Genomic DNA, 25,799 nt, shown 5'->3' with positions numbered 1-25,799 from the left:
TTGACAATGATCTTAGTAGATTGGGGGTTACAAGGTCTAAGGTCACAAGGTCAAAGGTCTCATGGTCATTGAATCATTAAAAAAAAGGTGTGTAGTATATTCTTGGCCTGGCATTGGTGGAGGCATGAAATTCAACTGTGAACAGTCAAGAATTGATCTGGGGCTCGTTGCAGGAAGAGTTGCAATCAATCGCAACTCTAAAAATCATGCGCAACTTGATTTCAACAAATCAACAGCACGCATTTGGGACTTGCAATTGAGTCTTTTTCTTGTGTTTAAACGCAACTCTTTCTGCAACGGACACCCTGGTTATCTAGTTTTACTCTTGTTTTTGGTTGGTAAATTGTGATTTCACCTTGGTCACAGTGTCGAAACGTGCATCATTATCATCTTCATGCACGCTTGCAGTAATTCCCATGTACATGTATATGGCATTGGCAAGGCCCATCTACTCATTAGAGTGTGAATATGACACCGGCTTTAGCATCTGTCGCCAATTATGCTTTCATATCACCCATAATGAAGAGTACCGACTGATTTCTCCTGTCACACCGTCCCCCCCCCATCCTACTGATTGGTTGTCATTGTTGTGATAGACTTGGGCCGTTTTACAAAGAGTTGGGATTGATCCGATCAGTCGCAACTATGGAAAGCCAGCAACGTCAACATCTAAAATTACATGTTTGTTCTAAATATTTTCTAGATATGCTGCATATTCATGCACTCATCCTTTTCTTGCAAGTCCAGTGAGCTTTTCTTTGCTTGCAAAAGACGAGTAAATCAATCACAACTATAAACGGCCAGCTACGTTAACATGATATGCATGTTTGTTCAAAATCTTTACTCTTGATGTGTATTCATGCATTGTTTTTGTTGAAAATTTACTGTGCTTCTCTTTGTTTACAAAGGACATTGTGCAAATTTCCTGTTGAAAAAAAATTATGATAAGGATGGTTTTCCATGGAGTTGTGATTGATCAGATCAATTGCAACTTTTTGTAAGACGGGGCCTAGAAGTGTTCTTTTGGGGGGGACCGGGGGGTGGGGGGGGTACATGTATTATTATAAAAGGAATGTGATTGCATAGTAGGGGTCCTCTGCACTAAAACTGATGTTTTTTTTTCAACTTAAACAAAGGAAATTCCTTGATGAATAGTTCTTGAAAAAGAATCTGGTTCATGAGGTTGCTTTATTTTATTTGTTTTTGCCCTTTTTGTCAGTGGAATGCATAAAGGAGTGTATTTTCATGAATATCCAAGTAAATGTAATTCCCTTTTGAATAAATCTTTAAAAATGTGTCTCATTGGCCGCTGTACATGTAGCTGTGTGCCACCATCAGGAATCAAAATCTATAATGTTATCTTTATTACATAAAGCGCTTAAATAATTTATGTTTATTGTTTAATCCCTTATTATCTGTTCCTGCGCTTAAAAATAATATTACATAACCTTTTAATATAAGGTGCTTACTATAAGTGTTTCTAAGCACACTGTTCCATTTATGGTTTTTTATTGGGAAGAAAAATATTGAAGATATTTTAAGATTTTCATCTTTTATCCTCACAACTGTAGAATACAGAATTAAATTGACAGGAATTTTTGGTTAGGGCTTCATATTGCGTGATAAGCTGCATCGTCTTTCTTGTTCAAACAAAGTTTCAGACTTCGTTATTTATTAAAGTGCTAAATATCGTAGGTGTATTCTGACCTTTTCTTTTATATGGTTGTAGCCCCCCATGGTAGATTGATCTTCTACCCTTTGTGGGTTGCGTGCAGACAGCTTCACATATATATTTCATGAAGGATTCTCTTGGGGATGCATTCGCTATAGAGCTCTCTCTCTCCCTGCTCATTAGTACTGCTAAATCATTGACTTTCCATTGTTAGCATGTTAGACAGGTGCATTGGATTATTTTCAATTGGTTTACTGTCAATTCGTCTAATAGCCAACTCGTCTGCCATCATTTGGTCTACCATTAGTTCGTCCACTATCCACATGGTTTTATTGCCATTTCATCTAATGACCAGTTGGTCCAATAGCCATTTAGTCTGCATACCATTCAGTCTCATTGGACCAAGTGTTACATGTACACCTGTAATTGGGCGAAAGCCGAAACGAAGAATAAATTTGAGAAAATAGAGATTAACGTCTAGTTTGAAACAGATGCTTGCAGAATGCATGTATATGGAAGATCTTTAAGTTCATTGCATACAATTACTATAATTGCAAGTTTGCCATCAGTTTTGCCATCCAGTGGTAATTGCCATGGTAACAAGTCACAATAGCCAATCAAATTGAAGGATATCTTCTCTATTAAGTTGACATGACATTCAAACTCTTCAAACAGATGCAGCTGAACCCAACTCCAGCAAACTCCTGAGTGAACCCTTTATAGAAGATCCCCAGCAGAGATTAAAATGGACAGCTTACTTTGAATTTGCTCATAATACAGAAGTTGGCGATCTCACATGGGAATCGGTATGTGATTTACTATTCAATATTTTTTTTAATTTTGATATGTTGAATATTTCTTTTTGTAGCTTGAGAGTGGCTAAACGCATGAAGAGTAAACGTTTTCAAATGAATGCATACTTTTTACACAAAGGTTGTTCTTGCTAACCACTAAGTCTGCAAGAGGCTTGTACCTAACAACTGGTTTCCAAGTATTTCAATTTATTTCTTACCAATAGGTGAAAGGAATACATGTACCTTGTTGCTAGATTCCAAGAAAAGAAACATGTAGGGCTGGGACTAAAACCCGGGTACCCGGGTCCCGCCCGGAAGCCTCGGGTAGAAAAATCAATACCCGATACCCGAAAATTGCTCATCAGTATAACATACATTTGATTAGTATTGCGTAATGTAAGACATGATTGTAACTCATCACAAAAGTACACAAGTTTCATTTTGAATCTCACCAATTACCCTTGAAATATCCATAAATATACCAGTTTTTCAAGTGATGATGATGTGACTGAGATCCCCGCTGAGATCGTTCAATCGTCGCCATGTTTCTTTTGCAGCGCAGTGACGTCATCCAGCCACTGCGACGCAAGCCAATTTATGAATGAAAATATAAGCATGCGCATTGCAAGCCTCAGCGCCACGCAGTATTCCGTCAAAACAAGTCTGCAATACTCTGTCACCTCGTACCAAAATCGACCTAGTATTCCTCTTTCCTTTATTTCATATGAATTATGAAAGGTATTCTGAGAGGATCTGTTTTCTCACCGATACCACGCAGGTAAGCAAATTTTATTACTTCTTGCTTTTCCGTCAAAATCTTACGAAGTAGCGTCGATATTGCATCGTGTTTGTGAGTTTGTAGAATCTATCGCTACGTGAACAAAGTCAATTGATTTCCGGGTTTCGGAGCATACGAGGCGCCAGCCAATCACGTTCTTGATACCATTTTCAGTTCATCATAAACCGAAAATGATAACACGATCGTGATTGGCTGGCGCATTTGACGCTCCGAAACCCGAAAATCAATTGACTTTGTTCACGTAGCGATAGATTCTGCAAACTCACGAACACGATGTAATATCGACGCTACTTCGTAAGATTTTGACGGAAAGGCAAGAAGTAATAAAAATTTGCTTACCTGTGCGATATTGGTGAGAAAACAGATCCTCTGAGAATACCTTTTATAATTCATATGAAATATAGAAAAGTGGAATTCTAGGTCGATTTTGGTACGAGGTGACAAAGTATTGCAGACTTGTTTTGACGGAATACTGCGTGGGGCACGGGAGGCTTGCAATGCGCATGCTTACTATATTTTCATTCATAAATTGGCTTGCATCGCATTGGCTTGATGACGTCACCTATGGGGGTTTCCACCAGTCATATTTTGAGCGACATGATTTTCGGGTACCCGGGTACCCGCCCGAAAATTACCACGGGTACCCGAAGAGAAAAAAACCCGAAAGTCCCAGGCCTAGAAACATGCATAAAATCATTAAGCAAACTATTGAAAGCAAGAAAAGTTTAGGCTTAAAATTAAAAGGTTCCATTCCTCAGCTAATTCATAGCGTACAATATACTTTGCTACTTGCAGTTATGCCTATAAAGTTATATTTACTTCTCAGATATTTGACATTGGCTTTTAGTTCTGACTCTCGCTTTCTAAACAGAGGGTCGTGTGTTCGAATCCCTCCTGGCAAGGCGTTAATCCATACTTTGCCACTCTTGACCCAGGTGCTAAATGGGTGTCGGGTAGGATATGAAAGATATTATATGTTTGAATTTGCCAGCGCCATAATGAGGCTGCGATGAATGCAAAGAATGCATTCTATGGAGTGGAAATTGTGCACTTTTCGTGCGGGATTGAAATGAATCCAATGACTGGGGTAATAAAATGCTGTTAAGTGCTTTGAGCCATTCTAGGAAAGTGCCATATAAAAATATTTTACAAATTCATATTTCACACAAAAATATCACTTAACTTCTATCTGTACATTGCCATGTAGATGGAAAGCAGATTACCCCAAACAGAGAAGTTGCGTTCGCTGGTCCGCGAAGGCATCCCACACAGCATGAGGCATCAGCTGTGGATGAGACTGTGTGGTGCGCAGGAGAAGAAGAGTAGCAGCGAAATGACATACAGGGTAAGGCTAATTAAATTGAATTGAATTCATTTATTTTCAATAAAAAACTTTCAAAATCAAGAATATACAAACATTACAAAGTAAAAAAATGAGACATTGTGAGAATGACTTATCATGCATGTACTTTAAAGATAAATGCAAAATATATTTTGGAAAATGAAAACAGTATGGAAGCAGTATGCTTGTAGGGTTGGGTCACCCAGAAAATATCAGTGGATAGAGTACATAATACAGTTATATGGAATACTCAACGGATTAAACTTCTATCAACGATAATGATATATACACAACAAAAAAAGTAAGTCCCCCCTAAACAAACATCAATAATTTCCGAACCAATGCGAGTTTTGATATATTTTTACATGAGCGTGTAGGTAATTTTATAAGCTACCCTCTGAGTAAATGTTGTGGACGTATCTTACGTCATGCTTCAGTGAGCACCGTCAGAAGGCAAAAATGTCACTTTTCAAAAGTCACAAGCAAAATATCATGACTTTGATTCCATTTTATTGGAACTAATTCCACATTCTCATCATGAAAAATAGTCAGAAGGCTTGTAAAAGGTACTTTCTAAAAGACGATACAACTTTTTAAAGCTAAATTTCACGGTTGAATAAACTCAAGTCCAAATTTGCTATAATTGGATTTTTACACATTTCTATCAATAAAAATGCTAGAATATGATGACAGTTATTTTGGGGAAGACTATCTTCAACAATATTCATCGTTTCACGGTTCAATGAACATTTATTGGAAACAAAAAATGCGATTTTCAAATATCGCAGGCAAGTATTGCTTCAATTTGGTAACTGAAAATGATCTTTTCTTAACTTTTTCGTTATGTTCATGACCAATTAACATGCTTCAATGATTCAAAGGTGTCAAATTAAACATTTACGCTTGAATGAACATGTGGAATGTGATTAGCTCTTTTTTACGTTATTGGAAAAAATGCAGTTTGTAACTATGGATATCTGTCACAAAACTCCTTGTACAGTTCATTTGATTTGATTTTTATGAAAATCCCGATGTTTAATGCATCAGTGAGCACACAATATTCGAAAATTATGCAAATGAGAAGAAAGTTCAAGGCCTTGGCCCCACTCTGTACCGTATCGAATGGTTATTTTGGTGTGCGCACCTTTTGGATAGTGTTACTCTGAAGCCATGTGCGAAGTTTCATGAAATAACTGTTAGCAGAAGTAACAAAAACCGTCCATGAAACAAACCCTCATTTCATATTTGTTAAAATTTTGACTTCCTCTCTCATAGACTTGTGTACATTATGGGTGCATATGTTTAAGCATACGTAACCCCTTATTCAATATGGTGGAACTTTTTTTCAAGGCTGTCTTTAGCAATGTCGTTTGGCAGTAATGTTTATCAACCTATGGGCAGAATTCTGTGCAAAAATGAAATTGATTTGTTTATTTATGGATGAGTGAGCACGCATCAAAGTGGGAAAATTGGTATTTTCAATGTCACAGACTCATTTTAAAGGGTAATAAAGTGAGTATTGGGGGCAAATTTGGTTTCAAATGTGTCTTTAATTGCCATTGTTTTTATCATCCATCATTTCTATCACCAAACACTTTCCGAACTTTAACCATTTTCATGGTTGAGCGAGCACATTCGAAAACTTAGGAATGAATACTCTATACTGCATAAATGTATTCTTTTCCTAACAATTTCTCAGAATCAGTTGAATGTATGGACAGATCAGTGGTGGATCCAAAATTTTAAATGGGGAGGGGCCTATAATCGGGGGAGCCATCAACATTTTCAAATTTTAACATGATCTAACAAGTTGTAGAAGATACTACCACCCTCCCCCCCATGATGATACGTCACAATACAGGGGCCACAGAGCAGTTTTCAAGGTGGGGGGGGGGGGCTGACCATGCCAAAAATCACAATCGTATTACATTTTTGCACTTGCTTATGGAAAAAAGTGGGGGCTGAAGCCCCACAGCCCCCCCCCCTGCTTCCGCGGCCCCTGCAATACATCGTGCTCACTCAACCATGAACATACGATATCAAAATTTGGTCTGAAGTGGTTAAATGATGGATAGTAAACAGCATAACACCATAAAATTCACCTAAAAACAATTTTTGCCCAATTTTTTTATTTGCACAATCTGAAAAACGACACTTGTGACTTTCAAAAATGGTCATTTTTAATTCAATCTTTAATTACTCATGCATGACTCAACCGATCGATCTCATTTTTCCCCAGGAGTTGCTTAATGAGTGTAGAAAACCACCCATGAAATATCATATCTCAAAATAATTTGGTTCAAAAGTTACAGCAATTTGATTTAGGGGGGACTTACTTTTTTTGTTGTGTATATTACATATTCATATGATACTTTATAACTAATAATCTGACCCACTTACAGGGTTGTTTACAACTGTAAATGCTTCCAAGAAATGTGGGAGAGGATAAAATTCCTTGTAAATTGAATCTTATGATGTGAGAATTGATTATCTGTGCAAGAGGAATGAGTGGTACTTGAATATCAATTTAGTAGGAATAAACGATTCTTTACCACATTTCAACTACATCTCTGAAAGTAATTTGCTTTTAAAGTACATGCTCTATTCGTGTTTGTCTATACTATTCAGTGATTAGGCATTGAAATGGATGTACTGTTTTTATTCAGATTATAAATTGGGATCGTGACTAGTTTGTCATTTCAAAAGCGACTTGGATGATAACTAATATAAAGCAATTGTTATAAAATTGGTTAGTTCAAACAAGGCCAGGGACCTGTTTCACATTGGCTTATTAAACTTTTTGTATCTTTGTCATCATGGCAACTCCCATGGAAAACTTGACGGGGGCCACGGAACAGTTTTGTAAGGGAGGGGGGCTGACTATGCAAAAACAACAATCAGATGATCATTTTTACATTTTTGTACACATTTTTGGAGAAAAAGTGGGGGGTGAAACCCTCCAAGCCATCCCCCCTCTCTCCTGTTTACGTGGCCCCTGATTAATTACGATTAACTGATGAGCCCTGTAAACCGGGTATTTGCAGTAATGACAAAGAATGTAGTTGCAGGTCTTCATGAAATTGGGCCATGATATGGATCTCACTGTATTTTGCTCCATCTCCAAATCAAATCCTATTATACATTCTACGGGGTTCATACAGTGAGGCCATGGTCAAGGAATTTATTGACAAGGTCTTGTATTTGAAGATTTCTTTCAATTAAGAAGCAAAATACATTGTATTCCTAGAATTTACCTTTTTTCTGTCAAGACATTAAAAAAATATAGATGATTTCCTATTACTGTTTCTAGTTATTTGTGTATCTGGGCAAAATATATTAACACAACGAGGGACAGGTCAGCTCATTATGTAAACTCAATTTTGCAAGTTTAAAAAAAATCTGCGCTGGAAAATTGTTTGATCGAATGTGACATGTCGCCTTCATGCAAGTTAATTCTATCTTCATTTTTTCACATGATTTGTTTATTTTGTTTCATAGGAAATCATTAAAGCCAGTTCGAGTGACCAGTCCATGGCAGCCAAACAAATAGAAAAGGTGAGAATATATTTTGTCAACACAGACACACATGTCGAGCTGTTGTATGTAGCATGTTGTGTACTGAAGCAATTATCATCATTTCCCATGCTTCACACGTACATAAGTAATATTAGCATCAATTGAAAAGCATATACATAACTCAAAACATAATAATTACAGGAATTTATCTACATAGGGATGTTCTACTCCATTTGTAATCCATTACAAATTATAACCAGACACAATGTTTAGCATGACCACATTTGCGATGAATTTTTTTTTCAGTGTTCACTCCTATATGTCATTGAATTTTTTTAGCAGTCAATGTTTATAAAAAAATTTGCATCGATATCGTGTAAATATTGGCCATGATTGGCCGATCCATACCAAAGACTTATAAAAATGGGACCTTCTGCCTTCTTGCTTGGCGCTCAGTATTTAGACTGGAGAAGGGTAATAATAATATATTAATGTTATACAAGGCCTGCTGGAAGAGCAGTCTTATGATTGAAGTGGCTACCCTGGGTAAATGGTTGGTTGGTGGTGATTTTTTACCTGATTGCTAAGAAAGCAAGAATGCTTGTAAGCAAGCAACCAGATGACCGACGGCTTAAGGTCCTCTCCGAAAGGACCTGGTAATGAGGATTAATGCCTTACCAAAGGGCACTAGTGCACCAAATGGGAATCGAACCCGGGTCACTGGAATACGAATCCCCCGCTCTACTGACTGAGCTATCGCGCCTCCCGTTCACTCGTACAATCTCTACAATATCTCATGTATTTCGAGGCAAAAATTGTTTTGTTACATATCTCTGAACAGGACCTACTGCGTACGATGCCCAGCAATGCATGCTTCTCAAACCAGAAGAGCACCGGTGTCCCCAGGTTACGTAGGGTTTTGAGGGGCATCTCATGGCTCTACCCTGATATAGGCTACTGCCAAGGGACAGGCGTGGTAAGTAAATGTTGCTGTTTTAGTTTCAACAGGGGTATCATTCACGTTTAAATATTTGCAAAAGGTTCAATGTATGGTAAGCCTATGTTAATGATAACAGTGTATATTAGGATTCTTGATGTGATGCTATAAAGGCCACCTGTCAAATGGACATCAGTGTTCAATCCATTTACAATATTATGCCATTTAAGTCAGTAAATGTTTTCACTTCAAGTATTTTGTAGAGTGTGTTCCAAGTGGAAGTTGATATATTTCATGAAGAGTGTATGGTGGAAAAAGAGAAAACTCCTGCAAGTTTTTTAGGGAAATATGCAATGGAAAGAAAGGAAATGCTGAAGTTCAATTCCACTTGTTCGATATGATTCTCTTTGATAGTATTGTGATATTAATGAAATTACCGAAAATGAAATCGTTGCCATGGCCAAAAATATTTTATAGGATATTGTACAAATGACTTTCAAGGCAAGGTTCGTGTTTGTATTATCTTCTTTTAATCCTAAAACTTGGGTATTCAGGATTATCAATATTTCATTTTCTTTTGGTGAATATGAAATAATTTTATTATATTTCTCCTGTAGCATTACCCTGAAATGATAGGAGAACACTATTGAATTTGTGTCATGATTCTCTTAAAGTGAAAGATATGATATTGTTGATTACCCCGTCTCATGTCCTGCAGATTGTAGCATCGTTGCTCCTGTTTATGGATGAAGAAGATGCGTTCTGGATCATGTGTTCAGTCGTAGAAGATCTTGTTCCTCCGTCATACTTCTCACACACATTACTTGGAGTTCAGGCAAGTAGAAAAGCCACGTTTTTTTATGATAGGGAATGAGTTGATCCAATCAGTAAAGCGTCACCTGTCAGACCAAATATCGTGGGTTCACTTTCACCCCAGACAGATGACGGAAGCCTTTGTAATGTTTTAATGTGCCCCTCCCATTTCGTAGATTCTGGTTATGTTACATCAGTGGAAAATACCCCATCCCAGATGGGATGTTAAATGGAGAGGAGAGTTGCCACCTTGTGTTACGGACCCATTGCTTTATTTGTATAAGAGTAGGGGTCCACCTGCACTCCCCCAATCCGTCTGTAAAATGATATTTTTTTAAGCAGACCTACAATGTACAAATGCAATGTCTTGGTGAGAAAATATTGGGTCTAAACCACTCAGATTTTACATTATTACGAATGGAAAAGAAATCCCTGAACCAACCAGTCCATATTTTTTTCTCCTGAAGGGAAAGTCTTCAATAATGTTTTCTGTTTTACAATTTTAGGCTGACCAGAGAGTGCTTAGACAACTAATGGTGAGCTATCTCCCCGAGCTTGATCAACTACTTAAGAGCCATGATATAGGTGAGTAGGAATCAGATAAATGGAAATTCATTGTAAGAATTCCACTGCATGTGTTTCATAATAGATCTTATGCATTGACATTGCCGCGTTGCCATCTTAGAGGCCGAAGCCATTGTCTTGCATGTATTGGTGATCTGCAGCTGGCACATCTCTGACAACTCTGTTTATGTGTACTCCTATATCCTCTAAGGGAGGGCGCTATGAGATCATGATGTCATATGCATAAACTTCTATGCATGGGCTACCAACGTCCATGAATGCAGAATCTCCCTTCAGAGACTAGCTTAGTCAGGGTAAAATAGCGCCTTGAGCACCTAACAAGGTGGAAGTGGATTCTATGCAAATACCCTATACTATTATCATTCTTATTCCTATTACTCTTATTGAGGGGTGTGAGAGTTCAGATTTTTATCTGATTTCAGATATTTTTTTTATTTTCAGCTTAATTTCAGCTTAATTTTGGCTTTCCTCTGCAAAAAGTATGGGAGCTCTTTCTTTTTCAGACTTTTTCAACACTCTTCAGCTTTTTTCAGATCTTTTTATTTGTGACCACTCACACCCCTGCTTATTCTTATTGATATTACTAATACCTTTACTATAACTTTTATTATTATTATCATTATTATTTTTTTTTTTCTTTTGCAGAATTATCCTTGATTACATTGCATTGGTTTCTGACTGCGTTTGCCAGTGTGGTGCATATGAAGGTGCTACTAAGAATCTGGGATATGTTCTTCTTTGACGGGTCCATCGTTCTCTTCCAAATCACACTTGCCATGTTCAAAATGAAGGTAAGGAAAAAGAATGTATGCACTTTCTCCACTCCCTGGGGAGCATTCCAGCATACTCATGAAATGTATGACCCTCATGATCTTGTCTTTACAAGACCTTTGGTGTCTTTTTGTCCAATGGGATCAATCGCAAATCTTTGTAAAGACAGGGCCCCGTCTTAGGGCCCAGGTCCCCGTCTTACAAAGAGTTACGATTGATCCAATCAATTGAAATTCTATGGAAATCCATCAGTGTCATAATTTCTTATACTGGAAAATGTCCTGTGTAAATAAAGGAGAACACACCAAATTGTCAAGAAATCAATAAATTTATGGATATACATTCATATCTAGAATTTTCTTGAACGAACATGCATTTTATATTTAGACTTTGCAGGCTTTCCATAGTTGCGATTGATCGGATCATTTGCAACTCTTTGTAAGATGGGACCCCTGGTTGGCGTTTTATAAAGCTGTTGATAAATTACGAATGACTTTACACAGGACTGGTGACCCTTAAGTGTAGTACATGATAATCCTTGTGTAAGTGACTGAGCACCTAATCATGTGTTCCAGTCGTGTGTAGTGTTACGCATAACTTTACCAACAGCTTTATGAAACACCCACCAGGGACTCGATGCAATAAAACTTCTGTAGCAGAAAAACTCTGGCAATTTTTTTTTTTTTTTTGCCAGAGTTTTTGTTATATGTAATTTTCAATGGCATATTTTTTTGGCTAGAGCTTTGTTTATTGCCCAGAGTTTTTTTATGGCAAAAGGTTTATGCAACAGGTCCCGGCCTTTGTCAGTACTTCACCCAAACTCTGGAATAGTCTCCCTTCCTCAATGACAAATGTCAAATCTGTCACTTTGTACTAAACTAAAATTGCAAACTTGGCCTTTACAAGAAGAGTTTTCCACGAATAAGACACATCTTACAAAGACTAGACTAACAATTAATATGACCATCTTAAATTATATGGAAATCCAACAATATTATTTTTTCTCCAGGAAATGTGCACACCAAATTTTTAAAGAAAAAAAAATGAATGTACGATTTTTCATCATATCCAGAAAATATTTTGAACAAACATGCATTTTAGATGTTGACATTGCTGGCATTCCATATTTGTGATCAGATAAATCGTAACTCTTTGTAAGATGGGGCCCTGTTGTAATGCATTTAGTAGAGATAGTAGCCATCCCTGCTTCTCATTTTGTATTGAATGAATTATATTTGCGATCTTTTTCATTGTTGTGTTTGCTTGTATTTCTTTGCTGTCTTGCAATAGTGACATGACATTAGCTTCTGTGACAATTTCTCTGGGCTGTATGTAGTCTAAGAGGTAGGGTTAAGGAGACCGCACACCCTACAACTGGTCTGCGACCCGATTTCAGAATAAAATGTGGTAGAATTTGATGTTAACAATGAGACATGGAATATCTTATCGTGCAATGTTCTAAATCATCGTACGAATACCTATGATCAAATTTGTGACTTTGCTATCATCCTTCTTAGAATAAAAGCGAATTTAATATCTAGTCATAATGACATCATAGCAGTCGTACGATTGGCTAGGATTTGAAACTAATTTGGCCTTAACTCTAAAATAAGGGCTTGCAATCTTTCAAAATGGTTATCATATTATTCTTTCAATTAATTTTAACCTCAAATAAAATGATGTGTTCCATTCACATCTTCAGAAAATGAGCAAAATGCGATTTGCTCCAAAATCGGATCGCAAACAGTCGTAAGGTGTGCGGTGACCTTTAGGGGTAGGGTCGCAATAGGGTTTGATGTTCGGTTTAGGATTGATAGAGTATAGTGTTAAATCCAGGGTTGAAGTTAGTAATTCAATTAGTATGCGGAATTTATAGCAGAACATTTGTCGGCGGAGCGAATGCCATGGAACCATTGCAATGCACGGTGGAATATATTCATGTAGAAATTACACAATATAAAATGCAACTCTCGATAATTCTTTTTTTTTATTGTTTGCAAGGAGGAAGAGCTATTATCGTTGGACAATTCAGCTCAGATCTTCAATGCCTTGTCAGATCTTCCGGGAGTAGTAGATGATATGGATAAGCTTGTACAGGTAAGACACACTCTCAACTTATACATTATACATTATAATAATGATAACGTCATATTTTACCCAGGGAAGCCACTTCAGTTCCGAAAACTGTTCTACCAGTGGGCCCCGCTTAAAAAGATAGTTATTACTTTGTAAATATGAAAATCTAGTGTGTGATTGTTCTAGTAATTTTATTTGTCTTAGTTCCATGATATCTTTAATAACATACATTATGATTTTATTCTCAGTATTCTATGCTTATTCTCTTATAAATCAATTTAATTACATGTTCGATTTGTTCATGGATCATAGCTTCATATTGATTGAGTCATGAGATGAGATGTACATGTATATTTAAATCATGCAAGTGATCGGGGGTGTTTCACAACGATTTCAGTATGACTTACCATCGTACTTAAATGCCGTTGCATACACGATATACAGCGCGCGATCTCATTGATCAGTATTTTGTTTATTTATTATTAATATTTTATTCGGCATACAGAATCAAATAAAATATTACAAACAAGTGAATACAAAATGCAATAGAGTCATACAAATCATAATATAAAATTCAAGACAAAATTACGTTGTATCAGGTGCGTCTGGTCAAGCTGCCAGGGTATGGAAAAAGTTAACTTAATAACTATGGTCCGCAGACCTTCCTCCCCATACCTGACCAGACGCACCTGATATTGATTGAAATAATACATATATATATACGTACATGTATATCAGAGTAAGATACATACATTTGGTAATGGGCATGATGTATAAACGAATGGAGAAAAATTATGAAAAATTATTAAATCATGGCATATAATCACTAATTCAAAAACATAAACATAACATAATCATTGTTTAACGGCCTTGTTTTATAACGCAGTAGTGCGGGTTCTCTTTGCATGATTTGACGAATGTGGTGGTGTCTTTTATACTTCACGCAACTAGATATCTTTGTGAAACACCCCCCTGTATTATATATCAGACAACTATATAGGACCTTCTATTATAAAATTCTCCATGACATTCAGACTCTTTCCATGTCATTTTATTAGTATTGTATACTTTATTTATTATAGAGAATCCATGTACTTATCTTGAAAATTGTATCTTTGTATGTACTTAGTCATTGTAACTTTACTGACAATTAAAGGTATTGTTTAACTTTGTGAGCAGCCGATTTAAAAATTCTCAAACCAAGATGAAACATGTGTACAAGTGCATGTATTAGAACTGATAAACCCTGAAAACAACCATTATTGAGAATGAAAAGCTAAAACTACAAGGCAAACCCCGATTTTGTAAATAGGCGTTTTATAGACACCTAAATAGTACACATAAGTGTATGGGATGAAATTAATATGGTGTTTCTGGTCACTTTATATTTCTATTTTTGAGGCACTAAATTATTTTCGAACGCAATTTTTTCTGGGCTTCATTTTTGTAACATATCGCAGACACAGGTGACAAGTGTGACCTTCTAGCTCAGATTTTTAAAAGTCAAACCAATGTTAACCAATCACTTTAATGTTGATACAAAATTGCAATGAACAGCATGAAAAAAAGTCAGTACTCGGAATATCTAAATCTTAGGTAATATTCATATTTTTTTCTTCTGATGTTGCTTTTTCTATGTGATGCAATCTGACATGTATTAATCATAGATTTTTTTTAATTTATCCTTATTTATTCTATCGATTTGATTCCATTTTCTTTACAAACTATATGTTAAAAAAATTCATTGTAGATGAATGTTGGTATGTACATATTGTACATGTAGGCAATAAATGTTTCAATTACATGTAGTATTCCGTGATGTATACATATTAAAAAAAAATATGTATACCATTAGATCTATTTACACCTTAACAGTATACAGTTTCTCGTTACCACAGTGATATTCTGATGACGTACACACATATACTTCCTGCTCACTTTCTTTTGAAAGCAATATAACACAAAAAAAGTGGCAAAATAATCACCAGCTGTCTATATTTATACAATGCTAAATTTGATATCAATTAGAGCTTAGGTTTTACACTTGACTGAATGCACATTGTTAATGTATAGACTGTTCTCATTATCTTATGCAGTTACAAGTATGATTATAATCCAGCTGTGGACCTTTTAAGACATAAAGCTGGACTAAAATACCTACCTATCTTACAACCCACAGAATATCATTCATGTCTTGCTTTCCTATATCCATAATTCTTTATGTGAAGAAAGTGTTTATTTTTTCTATATCTTAATCAAAATGTCAGTTTTCTTTTATGTGGGCATAATGATCTTGAGAACCAATGATGATGTTAATTGATGAACTCTCATTTTGATGAAAAAATATGGAAACTAAACTTGCAGCAAATATTATATTATCAATATATTTCCAATTTTGTACAGATTTTATCTAGAAAAACATAAATATAATTTCCTTGATTCTAGACTAGAGAGGTTATTGAATGTGAAATGGGTGCCAGATGTCAAGTTGCTGTATTTATTTAGAAATCAAAGTGTTATGGTGTCAGAAAATTCCATTGGGATAAGGAGGTGATGTACCATTTGCTATCACTGAACAAGCTTGGATTTGATGGAGATGTACAGGCTTATGTACATGTACATGAAGTTATTTGCTGTCCAATATGGATGGGTAGATGGATGGGTGGATGGATGGAAGAATGGATTGATAAAGGGATGGATGGAGGGATGGATGGAGGGATGGATGGATGGGTGGATGGAGGAATGGATGGATGAAGGGATGGATGGGTGGATGGATGGGGGAATGGATAGATGGAACGATGAAGGGATGGGTCGATGGATGGGGGAATGGATGGATGAAGGGATGGATAGAAGGATGAAGGGATGGATGGTTGAAGGGATGGATTGATGAAGGGATGGATGGATTAATGGATGGATGGATTAAGGGATGGATGGATGGGTGGATGGATGAAGAGATGGATGGATGGATGGATGAAGAGATGGATGGATGGAGGGATGGATGGATGGATGGATGGATAAATGAAGAGATGGATGGATGGAGGGATGAAGGGATGGATGGATAACACGACATAGTGAATGAATGGAACAATGAATGAATGAGGCAACGAGATCTTGAAATCTACATTGCAAGGTGGTTTATCAAACTAGATTGGAAGATCGCTTCAAAGACTGCTTTGACCGTTCTCTTGCATTACACATTTAAGTACTAAAATACTTTCCAGTAAACTAGTCTTAGGACAATAATGAGAATGGAGCCTTAGTCCTAGATTTCATTTGTCTATCGCTAATTGGAGCTGAGATTAGCAACTCTACTGTATACAGTATATCAAAATTGTACAGGCTGATATGCCAAATATTGCACGATCTTTCCATACATATAATACAAAAAAAGTAGTCATATATTGGAAGTATAGCTTCCACAAGTGGACTCCACACTAAAAAGTCATTATCCTATAGGAATTATTTACACTGTACAATGTCAATATTGGGATTGTGATAGACCGCTATATGGCATTGTCCTTTTAAATGTCACCACATATTTTAATATCAATCATTTGCTCCAAGTCACTCTGCCAATAGTCCTCTCAAACCATTCAAATCCTCAAACAGTAGACTCGTTACCAAATCTCATGGCTCCCGGTTAATGTATTCTGTACAATTAATATCTTTTAGAGGGGTTTATCCATTCCAAAGCTAACCGGGATAAAGGATGAAAGCATCAACAGAATACCAGTTTAACTTACACTACCGGAACTTTTTATTTTTGAGGCTGGTGAATGATAGAAATCTGTTGCTTATGAAACAAAAAATTTTGAGAGAGAGAGAGAGAGAAAAAACGGAAAACCTGTTTTTTTAGGTTTGCCAATTGTATTTTTTGTTTGATAAACTGGTAAATTAATTATTAATCAGAATTAATTCTATTATTAAAAAGTGAGATACAACTGGATTTAAAAAAAGGCCAACATTTCAAGATTGTGGTCAATTGCTTTTGTGTGCACATGTTCCAAGAGAATAATACCCAGAGCTCTCTTCGTGCATATACCAGATATAGATTAAGGTATCATGGATTACGCTCTGTATTTATGCAAATAAATGGAGACACGTGTCATTGGCCATTCCGTTCCTCTTTCAATCCTGCTTGCGGGGCGAAGATCCTCCCCTCTCTCAATCTGTAATGGGAAAGAAACAGCTGGTGAACACATGACCGTTTTACTAATTCTGCTATTAGACCTGTATTCATAAAACGAGATTCATTTTAACTGTGCATTGTTTGGATGACATGGTATAGTCCGTGTTATTGTAAAAGGATATGTGTCTTTCAGGCAGTGGATTCTTATAATTTTGGAATAATTAATCATGGTGAACTCTAACATTGACAGTACCAATAAACTTTTAGCTGCCCTCCAATTAAACAAGGTACTACAATAATTGTTTTACAAAATTGATATGTTTTACATTGTATATTTGATTGGAGTTTTGATTAGAGATTTTATCAGCAGGTAAAGCGAATTATGTTGACATTACTATATGGAGCATTGAACCCTTTCAGGATAAATACATCTTTCGGGAAAATTATGCTTGAAATTGACAATAGAGATCGTGATAGATTCAGCGAGTTGATAAAATGATAAAACGTGTTTCTGAATATTGGCAAGAATTCAATCAGAAATGTAATTGTAATTGAAAAAAATGTAATTGGCTTTAATTTCTGTCAATTTTAATTCCATTCAATTTCTTTACAATATACTCACGTAATTTATGATTTAATTTCATGACCTTTTTCATGTCAACTGCTTCAGCCTCACAGAAAGTAACGGGCAGAATCCAGTCTCTAACCTACATGTAAACCATCTTTTCAGTTTCTCTGTAACTTTATGGCTTTTCTAGAAAGTAATTGAAATGGTAATTGTAATTGAAAAAAATGTAATTTAATTGAAGTAGTAATTGTAATTGAACATTTCTTCAATTACATACAGTAATTGAATAAATGAATTGAGCCCAAACCTGACTACACACTCACACACGTTATATGCTGGTGTACCACACAGGAAATTATACCTTGAAAAATTTATGTTAAAGCGCCTTATTGTTATCATGATAAAGCTAGAATAATGATGTAGAATGCTTAGAAACATTTTAATGATTTGTCATGGTGGCCATCTTGGATTTCAAAATAGCGGCCGACCCATCAGTCAGATCACTTGGGGGGCTGCGTTTTTTTTTTTTAATTCAGCACCCCCATTGATCCCTTTGTATCAAATTTTACACATTTTCAGATTCAACTTAAGCAACAGTTTCACATATCTTTCGCAGTATTTGTATCAAGCACCTTGTGATTGTTATTTATTTATTTATTTATAAATTTATTCATGCATGTTCAGTGTTCATAATGTACAATGTAAAAGAATACACAGATAATATATAATGTATATAAAACACAAGTAAATAATGAACATACAAGGGTGTTGCAACATAAGCTGGAAGCTTGATTTGTTGAAGCACCTTTAAATTGGTTTTTGCATCCAAGAATAAGGAAGAGAGGAAAGATAGAGAAGATATAAGAGTGATAGACTGCCAAGATATAACAATTAAATTTCAATTATGAATATATGGTGATAGTAATTCAACCAAGTTAAATTCTTAATCTTCAGTTACTAAGAAAAAGGAAAGATTGTCATTATGATTATTATCTGTTGTATGATTCACCATTCCCCCTTCATAGTCAGCAGTAAGGATACAGATAAATATCGAAGATGAGGTGTGTATCGGACCAGAATGTTTTAGTTGTACGGTGAGTCATGGAGCCAATGTCGCCAAATCTAGTTTATAGATTTTCAGAGCATCTGGGTCAGATACGGAACACTTATTCTTTTTTATCTATAGAAAAATTAGCATGTAATACTAGTAACTATTTGTAAAGCTTAATGTCAGGTTAATAACAATTTTTTTTTGGGGGGGATGGGGGGCAGGAAAAATTACATGGGGGCTTGTGCTTTTGAAATGCCCCAAAAAGCCCTGGAAAATGGTAAAAAGAGGCCCTGCAATTTCCAGAGGGTGCTATAATCTAAAATACACAATGTAGACAATTTTGTCTGGTAAGCTTTACATGTATATACAAAGAATTAGAAACCGTAGAAAAAGAAAAGGTTTTTTTTTGGGGGGGGGGGGATGGGGGGAATGAACATAAATTTCTTGTATGCTTAAAATTCCTTTGTGTATTTCAATATAGGAATTATAATACATTTTAGATGCCATGAAGGGTCTGGATTCTTTTTAAAATATTTTTTATTTTTTCAGAATCTAAAGTTGTTTGCAAAGACTCGATGTTCTATGTAAATTATACTTGAGTATTTATTATCTAATAGTCCAGGATAGGCCCCATAGAAACTTGACCAAACCTTGTTTTTTTATATATACAATATTTTTTGATGGTTTCTTGTCAATTTGAGGGTGCTGATTACGAATCTGGATGATGCCACTCGTGTAACCTTGAGCATTTTCCGCAAATTGGCAAAATCCAATATGGCCGCCAAAATATGCAAATTACCCATAAAAATCCTAAAATTGTCCGCACATTGGCTATGAAATGCATGGAAGCGTGTGGCAGGAGTAAAATACACTCTGAAAAAATAATTTTTGACAAAATATTTATTTTCCTGATATTCAAAATGGCCGCCATAGTCCATTGTATACTCTATTATGTACAATATGAATAGGGAAAACTAATTTTTACAAAAATGAGCACTAAACCGCAAAAAATCGCGATATATGAACGAAGTAATATTATGCAAATCATCATTACTAACGAGATATATCATTTATTATGTCATAAATGGGAACATTTCTGCATTTTGATGTCTAAAATGGCCGCCACTGGCCCAAACAGTATTGCGTACAATGGCAATGGGGGCCAAAAAAATTCACAAGAGTGATCACTAAAATGCATATTATTAAGATTAAACGAGTGGAATAGTGACTAAAAACATAATTGTTAACGAAATATATTATTAATATGCCATGTATGTGATGAATGTTGTATTTAGATATTCAAAATGGCTGCCAAAGGCCCTAAAAGCATTATCCACAATGAGAAAGTGGGGCAAAGAAATCACAAGAGTGATCACTAAAATGCATATTATATGTGATAAATTCATGGGATACTGTTTAAAAACGTATTTTCTAACGAAATACATCATTCAGGTTTAAAGTTTGTGTTAAATACTGTATTTTTACTTTCAAAATGGCCGCCAGAGACATTAACAGTCTTATGCACAATGCAAAGTGGGAAACCAATATTCACAAGAGTGAGCACCATAAATGCAGATATTAGTGATCTATGAGTAAAATATTGTCTGAAAGCATAATTTCTATTAAGAGATATCATTTATTATGCCAGATAGGTGATAGATACTGTTATTGGAAAGTCAAAATGGCCGCTACAGGCCCTACGATATTATACACAATGTGAATGGGAACAAATTATTTCAGCATAATTTGGCTTTGCTTGGCCAATTGGGGATGTATGAGTGAAATATCGTCTGAAAACATGATTTATAACAAAATATATGATATCTCATGTAATTTATGTGATGAATGCTGTATTTTGACATTCAAAATGGCCGCCATAATCCCTATATTTATCATGTACAATGCGAATGGAGAAACTAATTTTCACAAGAGTGAGAATTATGAAATGCATATGACTGTGATATACGAGTAAAAATATTGTCTTAAACATGATTTCTAACTAAATACATCACATATTGGTTGTGGAGGTTATGAATGCTGTACTTTGAAATCCAAAATGGCTGCAATAGGTCCTAAAAGTATTATGTACATTAATGTAACATTAGACATATAATTTTGACAGAATTTGGCTTTGTTTGACTCTAAATATTGCCTATTATTGTGAATTCTGATGCAAGGGTGAAATATTGTCTAACACCATGGTTTCTAACGAGATATATCATAATGTTGTGTATTTAAGGTGATAAACACTGCATTTTTAAATTGAAAATGGCCAACATAAGCCCTTATCGTATAATATACAATTTTAGTGTAGACAAATAATGTTCACAAAAAGGGCATATGGCAGCCATTTTGTATGTTGAAATACATTATTTATCACATAAATTACATAAGAGATGATATATTTTGTCATAAATCATGTTTTCAGACGATATTTCACTCATACATCACCATTTGGCCAAGCAAAGCCAAGTTCTGATGAAATAATTTGTTCCCATTCACATTGTGCATAATATCTTTAGGGCCTGTAGCGGCCATTTTGATTTTCCAATAACAGTATTTATCACCTAACTGGCAGAATAAATGATATCTCTTAAAAGAAATCATGCTTTCAGACAATATTTTACTCATAGATCACTAATATCTGCATTTATGGTGCTCACTCTTGTGAATATTGGTTTCCCACTTTGCATTGTGCATAAGACTGTTAATGTCTCTGGCGGCCATTTTGAAAGTAAAAATACAGTATTTAACACAAACTTTAAACCTGAATGATGTATTTCGTTAGAAAATACGTTTTTAAACAGTATCCCATGAATTTATCACATATATATGCATTTTAGTGATCACTCTTGTGACTTCTTTGCCCCTCTTTCTCATTGTGGATAATGCTTTTAGGGCCTTTGGCAGCCATTTTGAATATCTAAATACAACATTCATCACATACATGGCATATTAATAATATATTTCGTTAACAATTATGTTTTTAGTCACTATTCCACTCGTTTAATCTTAATAATATGCATTTTAGTGATCACTCTTGTGAATTTTTTGGCCCCCATTGCCATTGTACGCAATCATGTTTGGGCCAGTGGCGGCCATTTTAGATATCAAAATACAGAAATATTCCCATTTATGATATAATAAATGGTATATCTCTTTAGTAATAATGATTTGCATATATCACTTCGTTCATACATCGCGATTTCTTTGCGGTTTAGTGCTCACTTTTGTGAAAGCTAGTTTTCCATATTCATATCGTACATAATATAGTATACAATGGACTATGGCGGCCATTTTAAATATGAGGAAAATAAATATTTTGTCAAAAATTGTTTTTTCAGGGAGTATCTCACTCCTGCAAAACAATTTCATGCATTTCGTAGCTAATGTGCGGACAATTTTAGGATTTTTATGGGTAATTTGCATATTTTGGCGGCCATATTGGATTTTGCCAATTTGCGGAAAATGCTCAAGGTTACACGAGTGGCATCATTCAGATTCGTAATCAGCACCCTCGAATTGACAAGAAACCATCAAAAAATATTGTATATATAAAAAAACAAGGTTACGCCTCTTCTATCCTGGACTATAACATTCAAATCTTACAAAAATATTGTTTTTTCAAACATTGATTCTTTTGTGAAGGTTTGCATTTAGATTTTTTTAAATACTACAGTAACTAGCATCAGGTGCCGCTTTTAAAACTGCCGTCATTTTTCTTTAACAGAGATCCTTTTGGCACTTATCATACAAATTAGGTAATTGGATAATGGAAAGCTAAAAAAAGAGATAATACCCTGAATTTTCAGCACATTCCATTCTTAAGATCTGGTTTTACATATAAAAAGAAAAAAAAAGTGGATATGTTCATTCAATTGGGCACCTTGTCATGATATCATGTTCCTGTGAATTTGTATGAAATCATAAAATACATCCACGGAAAATATCTTTCATTTTGTCTATGGAATACATTTTATCGGACATCATGGCATCCATATAATGTTGTATATAGTGGACTTAAATAGTGACATCCATTTACTAGTAATATGGATTTTACCCAAATTCAAGAGGGGCTTTATTGCTGCCCATTAATATTTCATTGTTGCGCATTAATATTTCATTGTTGCGCATTAATATTTCATTGTGAATATGGCAAGAAGCAGTATAGCATCAAAAGCAAAATATTCTGAAAATGCTTCCCAAGGTAATGATTGTCACAAAATTACTCTGCTTTATTATAATCATAATAATAATCTGCTTTAATAATACATTGGAACTTCTCTAAAGAGCACTTTACAGATATATTACATGTATATGTAAATCACTCCTGGATTGCTTGTGTGCGTTTGGATATAATACTGTATATGTATGTACATTGTGTAAATTGTGTCCTTATGTAGTTAAGGTTGAAGTTGAGGTCTGTGTGGGATATATTACAGGTAGTTTCAGAATATTGTATATTTAGAAAAAATGAGATGTCCAGAATTAATGTTTTTATGTCTTAAGCAGAAGTGTAATGTATTTATCTATCTACCAGTATATATTTGTAGTCTTTTTTTTATACGGGGTATGTGTTTGATTCATGAACATGTATCAATAATTTCAGTACTTTGCTTTTTAATACATGAACAATAATCCTCAAACTTTACACTCTGTTGAAGAAAGTGCACCACATGTAAAAGCAGCTGTGTCGCCTTTGTTGTAAAATAGATGATCTACTATAAAGGAGTGATATCTCCTTGGATCTATACAGAGTGCGCACTGTCTTTACGCCTTCAACGTTCGCAAACCAAGGTCAACAACACACGAATATAGCACAGAGAGAGAGAGACAGAGAAAGGGAGAGATGATAATACCATGGTCACATTTGCTCTACGGCGGCCGTACGGCGAGTCGAAAACAGCCGTTTCAACATTTTTTGTACCAACTACTATAGGTGGTTTGAATTGAAATTAATAAAACGGCTGTTGTCGACTCGCCGTACGGCCGCCATAAATCAAATGTGACCAAGGTATTAGAGAGAGAGAAAAATGTCAAATAGGACTCTAAAATATTGAACATGTTGCAGAAAAAATTGAGATGACTCAAAACTGAATTACACGTGATTGCGCGCATCCAACCAATGCTCATCTTTTTGATGAGGATCTTGGAGTGAGTTGTACAAAATCTGCACAACTTTTGGATGTGTTTGCTATTTAATCAATACTGGTTAGAAGTAATGTATTGCATGCTACATGTTTTATTACGTGTTTATACAGAAATGCTATTAGCTTTTAATGAATCGTCTGGGTCTCTTTTACCGATTGACAACTTTTTATCAAACTTTGCTCATCTACATACATTTTCCAAATCTTCAATTTTTGGCATTTTTTAATCACAAGTTTGTAACGGCCTAGTCTTATATGTAGCCGTCTTTCTGGGTTATCTACATGTAAATTTGCCTCTCACTTTTCTCTTTCATTATTTAAAATATTAAAGCACTTTCTTTTTTCTCCTTTTGTTTATTTACATGTGATCTTTTGTGTCTTTCTTCTGCTTGGACAATAATAAAATCTTTTGCAGAAGTATGAGGTGTGTATTTTACAGCAATTCCATAAAATGATCAACCTTTTTGTACGTCCAACCCCTGTTTTTCTATACTTAATAAACTGACCAAGTCATGGTCTTTTGAGAACATTACAGACTGTCTTTAACCCGTTCGCGACGGCATAGTAGAATAGGTTCTAACACCCCAAACGAGATTAATCAGCCGGCCATGTCAAGTTCGAACAGCTCCATTGTTCCGTGCGTGCGAGCTGGATCGTTGATTACAAAAGCGTGTGTGCGATCCACGATGAGTGAATTGATCGATCGATAGTTTTCGCGCATGCGTAGTTCATTTCCTGTTTTGGCTGCACGGAGTTCAGAGCTCACCTGTCGCTCCAGTGCTATAATTATGTCCGTACAGAGTGACTTCTTTGAGAATGTATTGTTGGTGATGTGGGTTTTGAAGTTCTTCTTGGACTTCTTTTTCGATATTACTATTATCATAATATTCTCTTAATGTTACTATTATCATAATATTCTCCCTTCCTTTCTTCTTCCTTTTCTTCTTTTTCGATCTTCTTATTATTATCAAAATTATTATTCTCATTTCTTTTCTTCTCATATTCTTCTTTTTCGATATTCTTATCTTATCATCCTCATTTCCTTTCTTCTTTTGTTCGATCTCTGTCTCATCTTTTTGTTCTTATACTTCCTATTTATAGACCCCCCCCCTTCTCCCTTGATATAGTCTTGCTCTGTTTCCTCTTGCAAATGAAATCCTCCTTGTTTTTTCTTCCTTTTTTATAATGCTCCCTTTTCATTTTCTCCTCCTTCTTCTTCACTGATAATTGTGTAATCCTACACCTCCATCTCCTAAGTTTTCTCTTTCTATTTTCCTTCTATTTATTCTTGTTATGAATTTGCTTGTGCTTCTTTTTTTCGCCTTTTTTCTTCGTCGTCTTATCTTCTCTTTATACCTATTCTCATTCTTTTACTCCCGTCGTGTCCTATTTTGCTTAATTTTGTTCTCTCTGTTTTTCTCTTCATGCAAAATGAAAAAAAATATGATATTTCCTTTTAAAAGTATGCCCCCCAAAACATGAATCTTCAAAATATCGTTATATGCATACAAGTAATACTTTCTGAACAAGAAATCATAATCTTCTCGATTAAAATTTGCAAGGTGGTATACGACAATTATTATGAAGATTATTTAT

The 25,799-nt window shown here is 35.3% G+C and overlaps 1 protein-coding gene across 5 annotated transcripts in view; it reads left to right on the top strand.

Annotated features, from left to right (window-relative positions):
- The window catches only part of LOC121423034 (small G protein signaling modulator 3 homolog), an 89,212-nt gene that overhangs the window by 23,011 nt on the left and 40,402 nt on the right, over window positions 1–25,799 (top strand). For 2 of the 5 annotated variants that reach the window (XM_041618310.1, XM_041618309.1), the window contains exons 4-13: window positions 2,348–2,478; window positions 4,473–4,610; window positions 8,106–8,162; window positions 8,965–9,099; window positions 9,779–9,895; window positions 10,380–10,458; window positions 11,104–11,249; window positions 13,231–13,326; window positions 19,028–19,096; window positions 24,619–24,627. In XM_041618310.1, the coding sequence (XP_041474244.1) occupies window positions 2,348–2,478; window positions 4,473–4,610; window positions 8,106–8,162; window positions 8,965–9,099; window positions 9,779–9,895; window positions 10,380–10,458; window positions 11,104–11,249; window positions 13,231–13,326; window positions 19,028–19,096; window positions 24,619–24,627 (977 nt within the window). The remainder of the gene's footprint in view (window positions 1–2,347; window positions 2,479–4,472; window positions 4,611–8,105; window positions 8,163–8,964; window positions 9,100–9,778; window positions 9,896–10,379; window positions 10,459–11,103; window positions 11,250–13,230; window positions 13,327–19,027; window positions 19,097–24,618; window positions 24,628–25,799) is intronic. The other 3 variants (XM_041618311.1, XM_041618308.1, XM_041618312.1) reach the window with 3 other exon arrangements.

Source organism: Lytechinus variegatus, chromosome 10 (assembly GCF_018143015.1).
Source record: "Lytechinus variegatus isolate NC3 chromosome 10, Lvar_3.0, whole genome shotgun sequence".
NCBI lineage: Eukaryota > Metazoa > Echinodermata > Echinoidea > Temnopleuroida > Toxopneustidae > Lytechinus > Lytechinus variegatus.
This window is presented reverse-complemented; position numbering and strand designations above follow the sequence as displayed.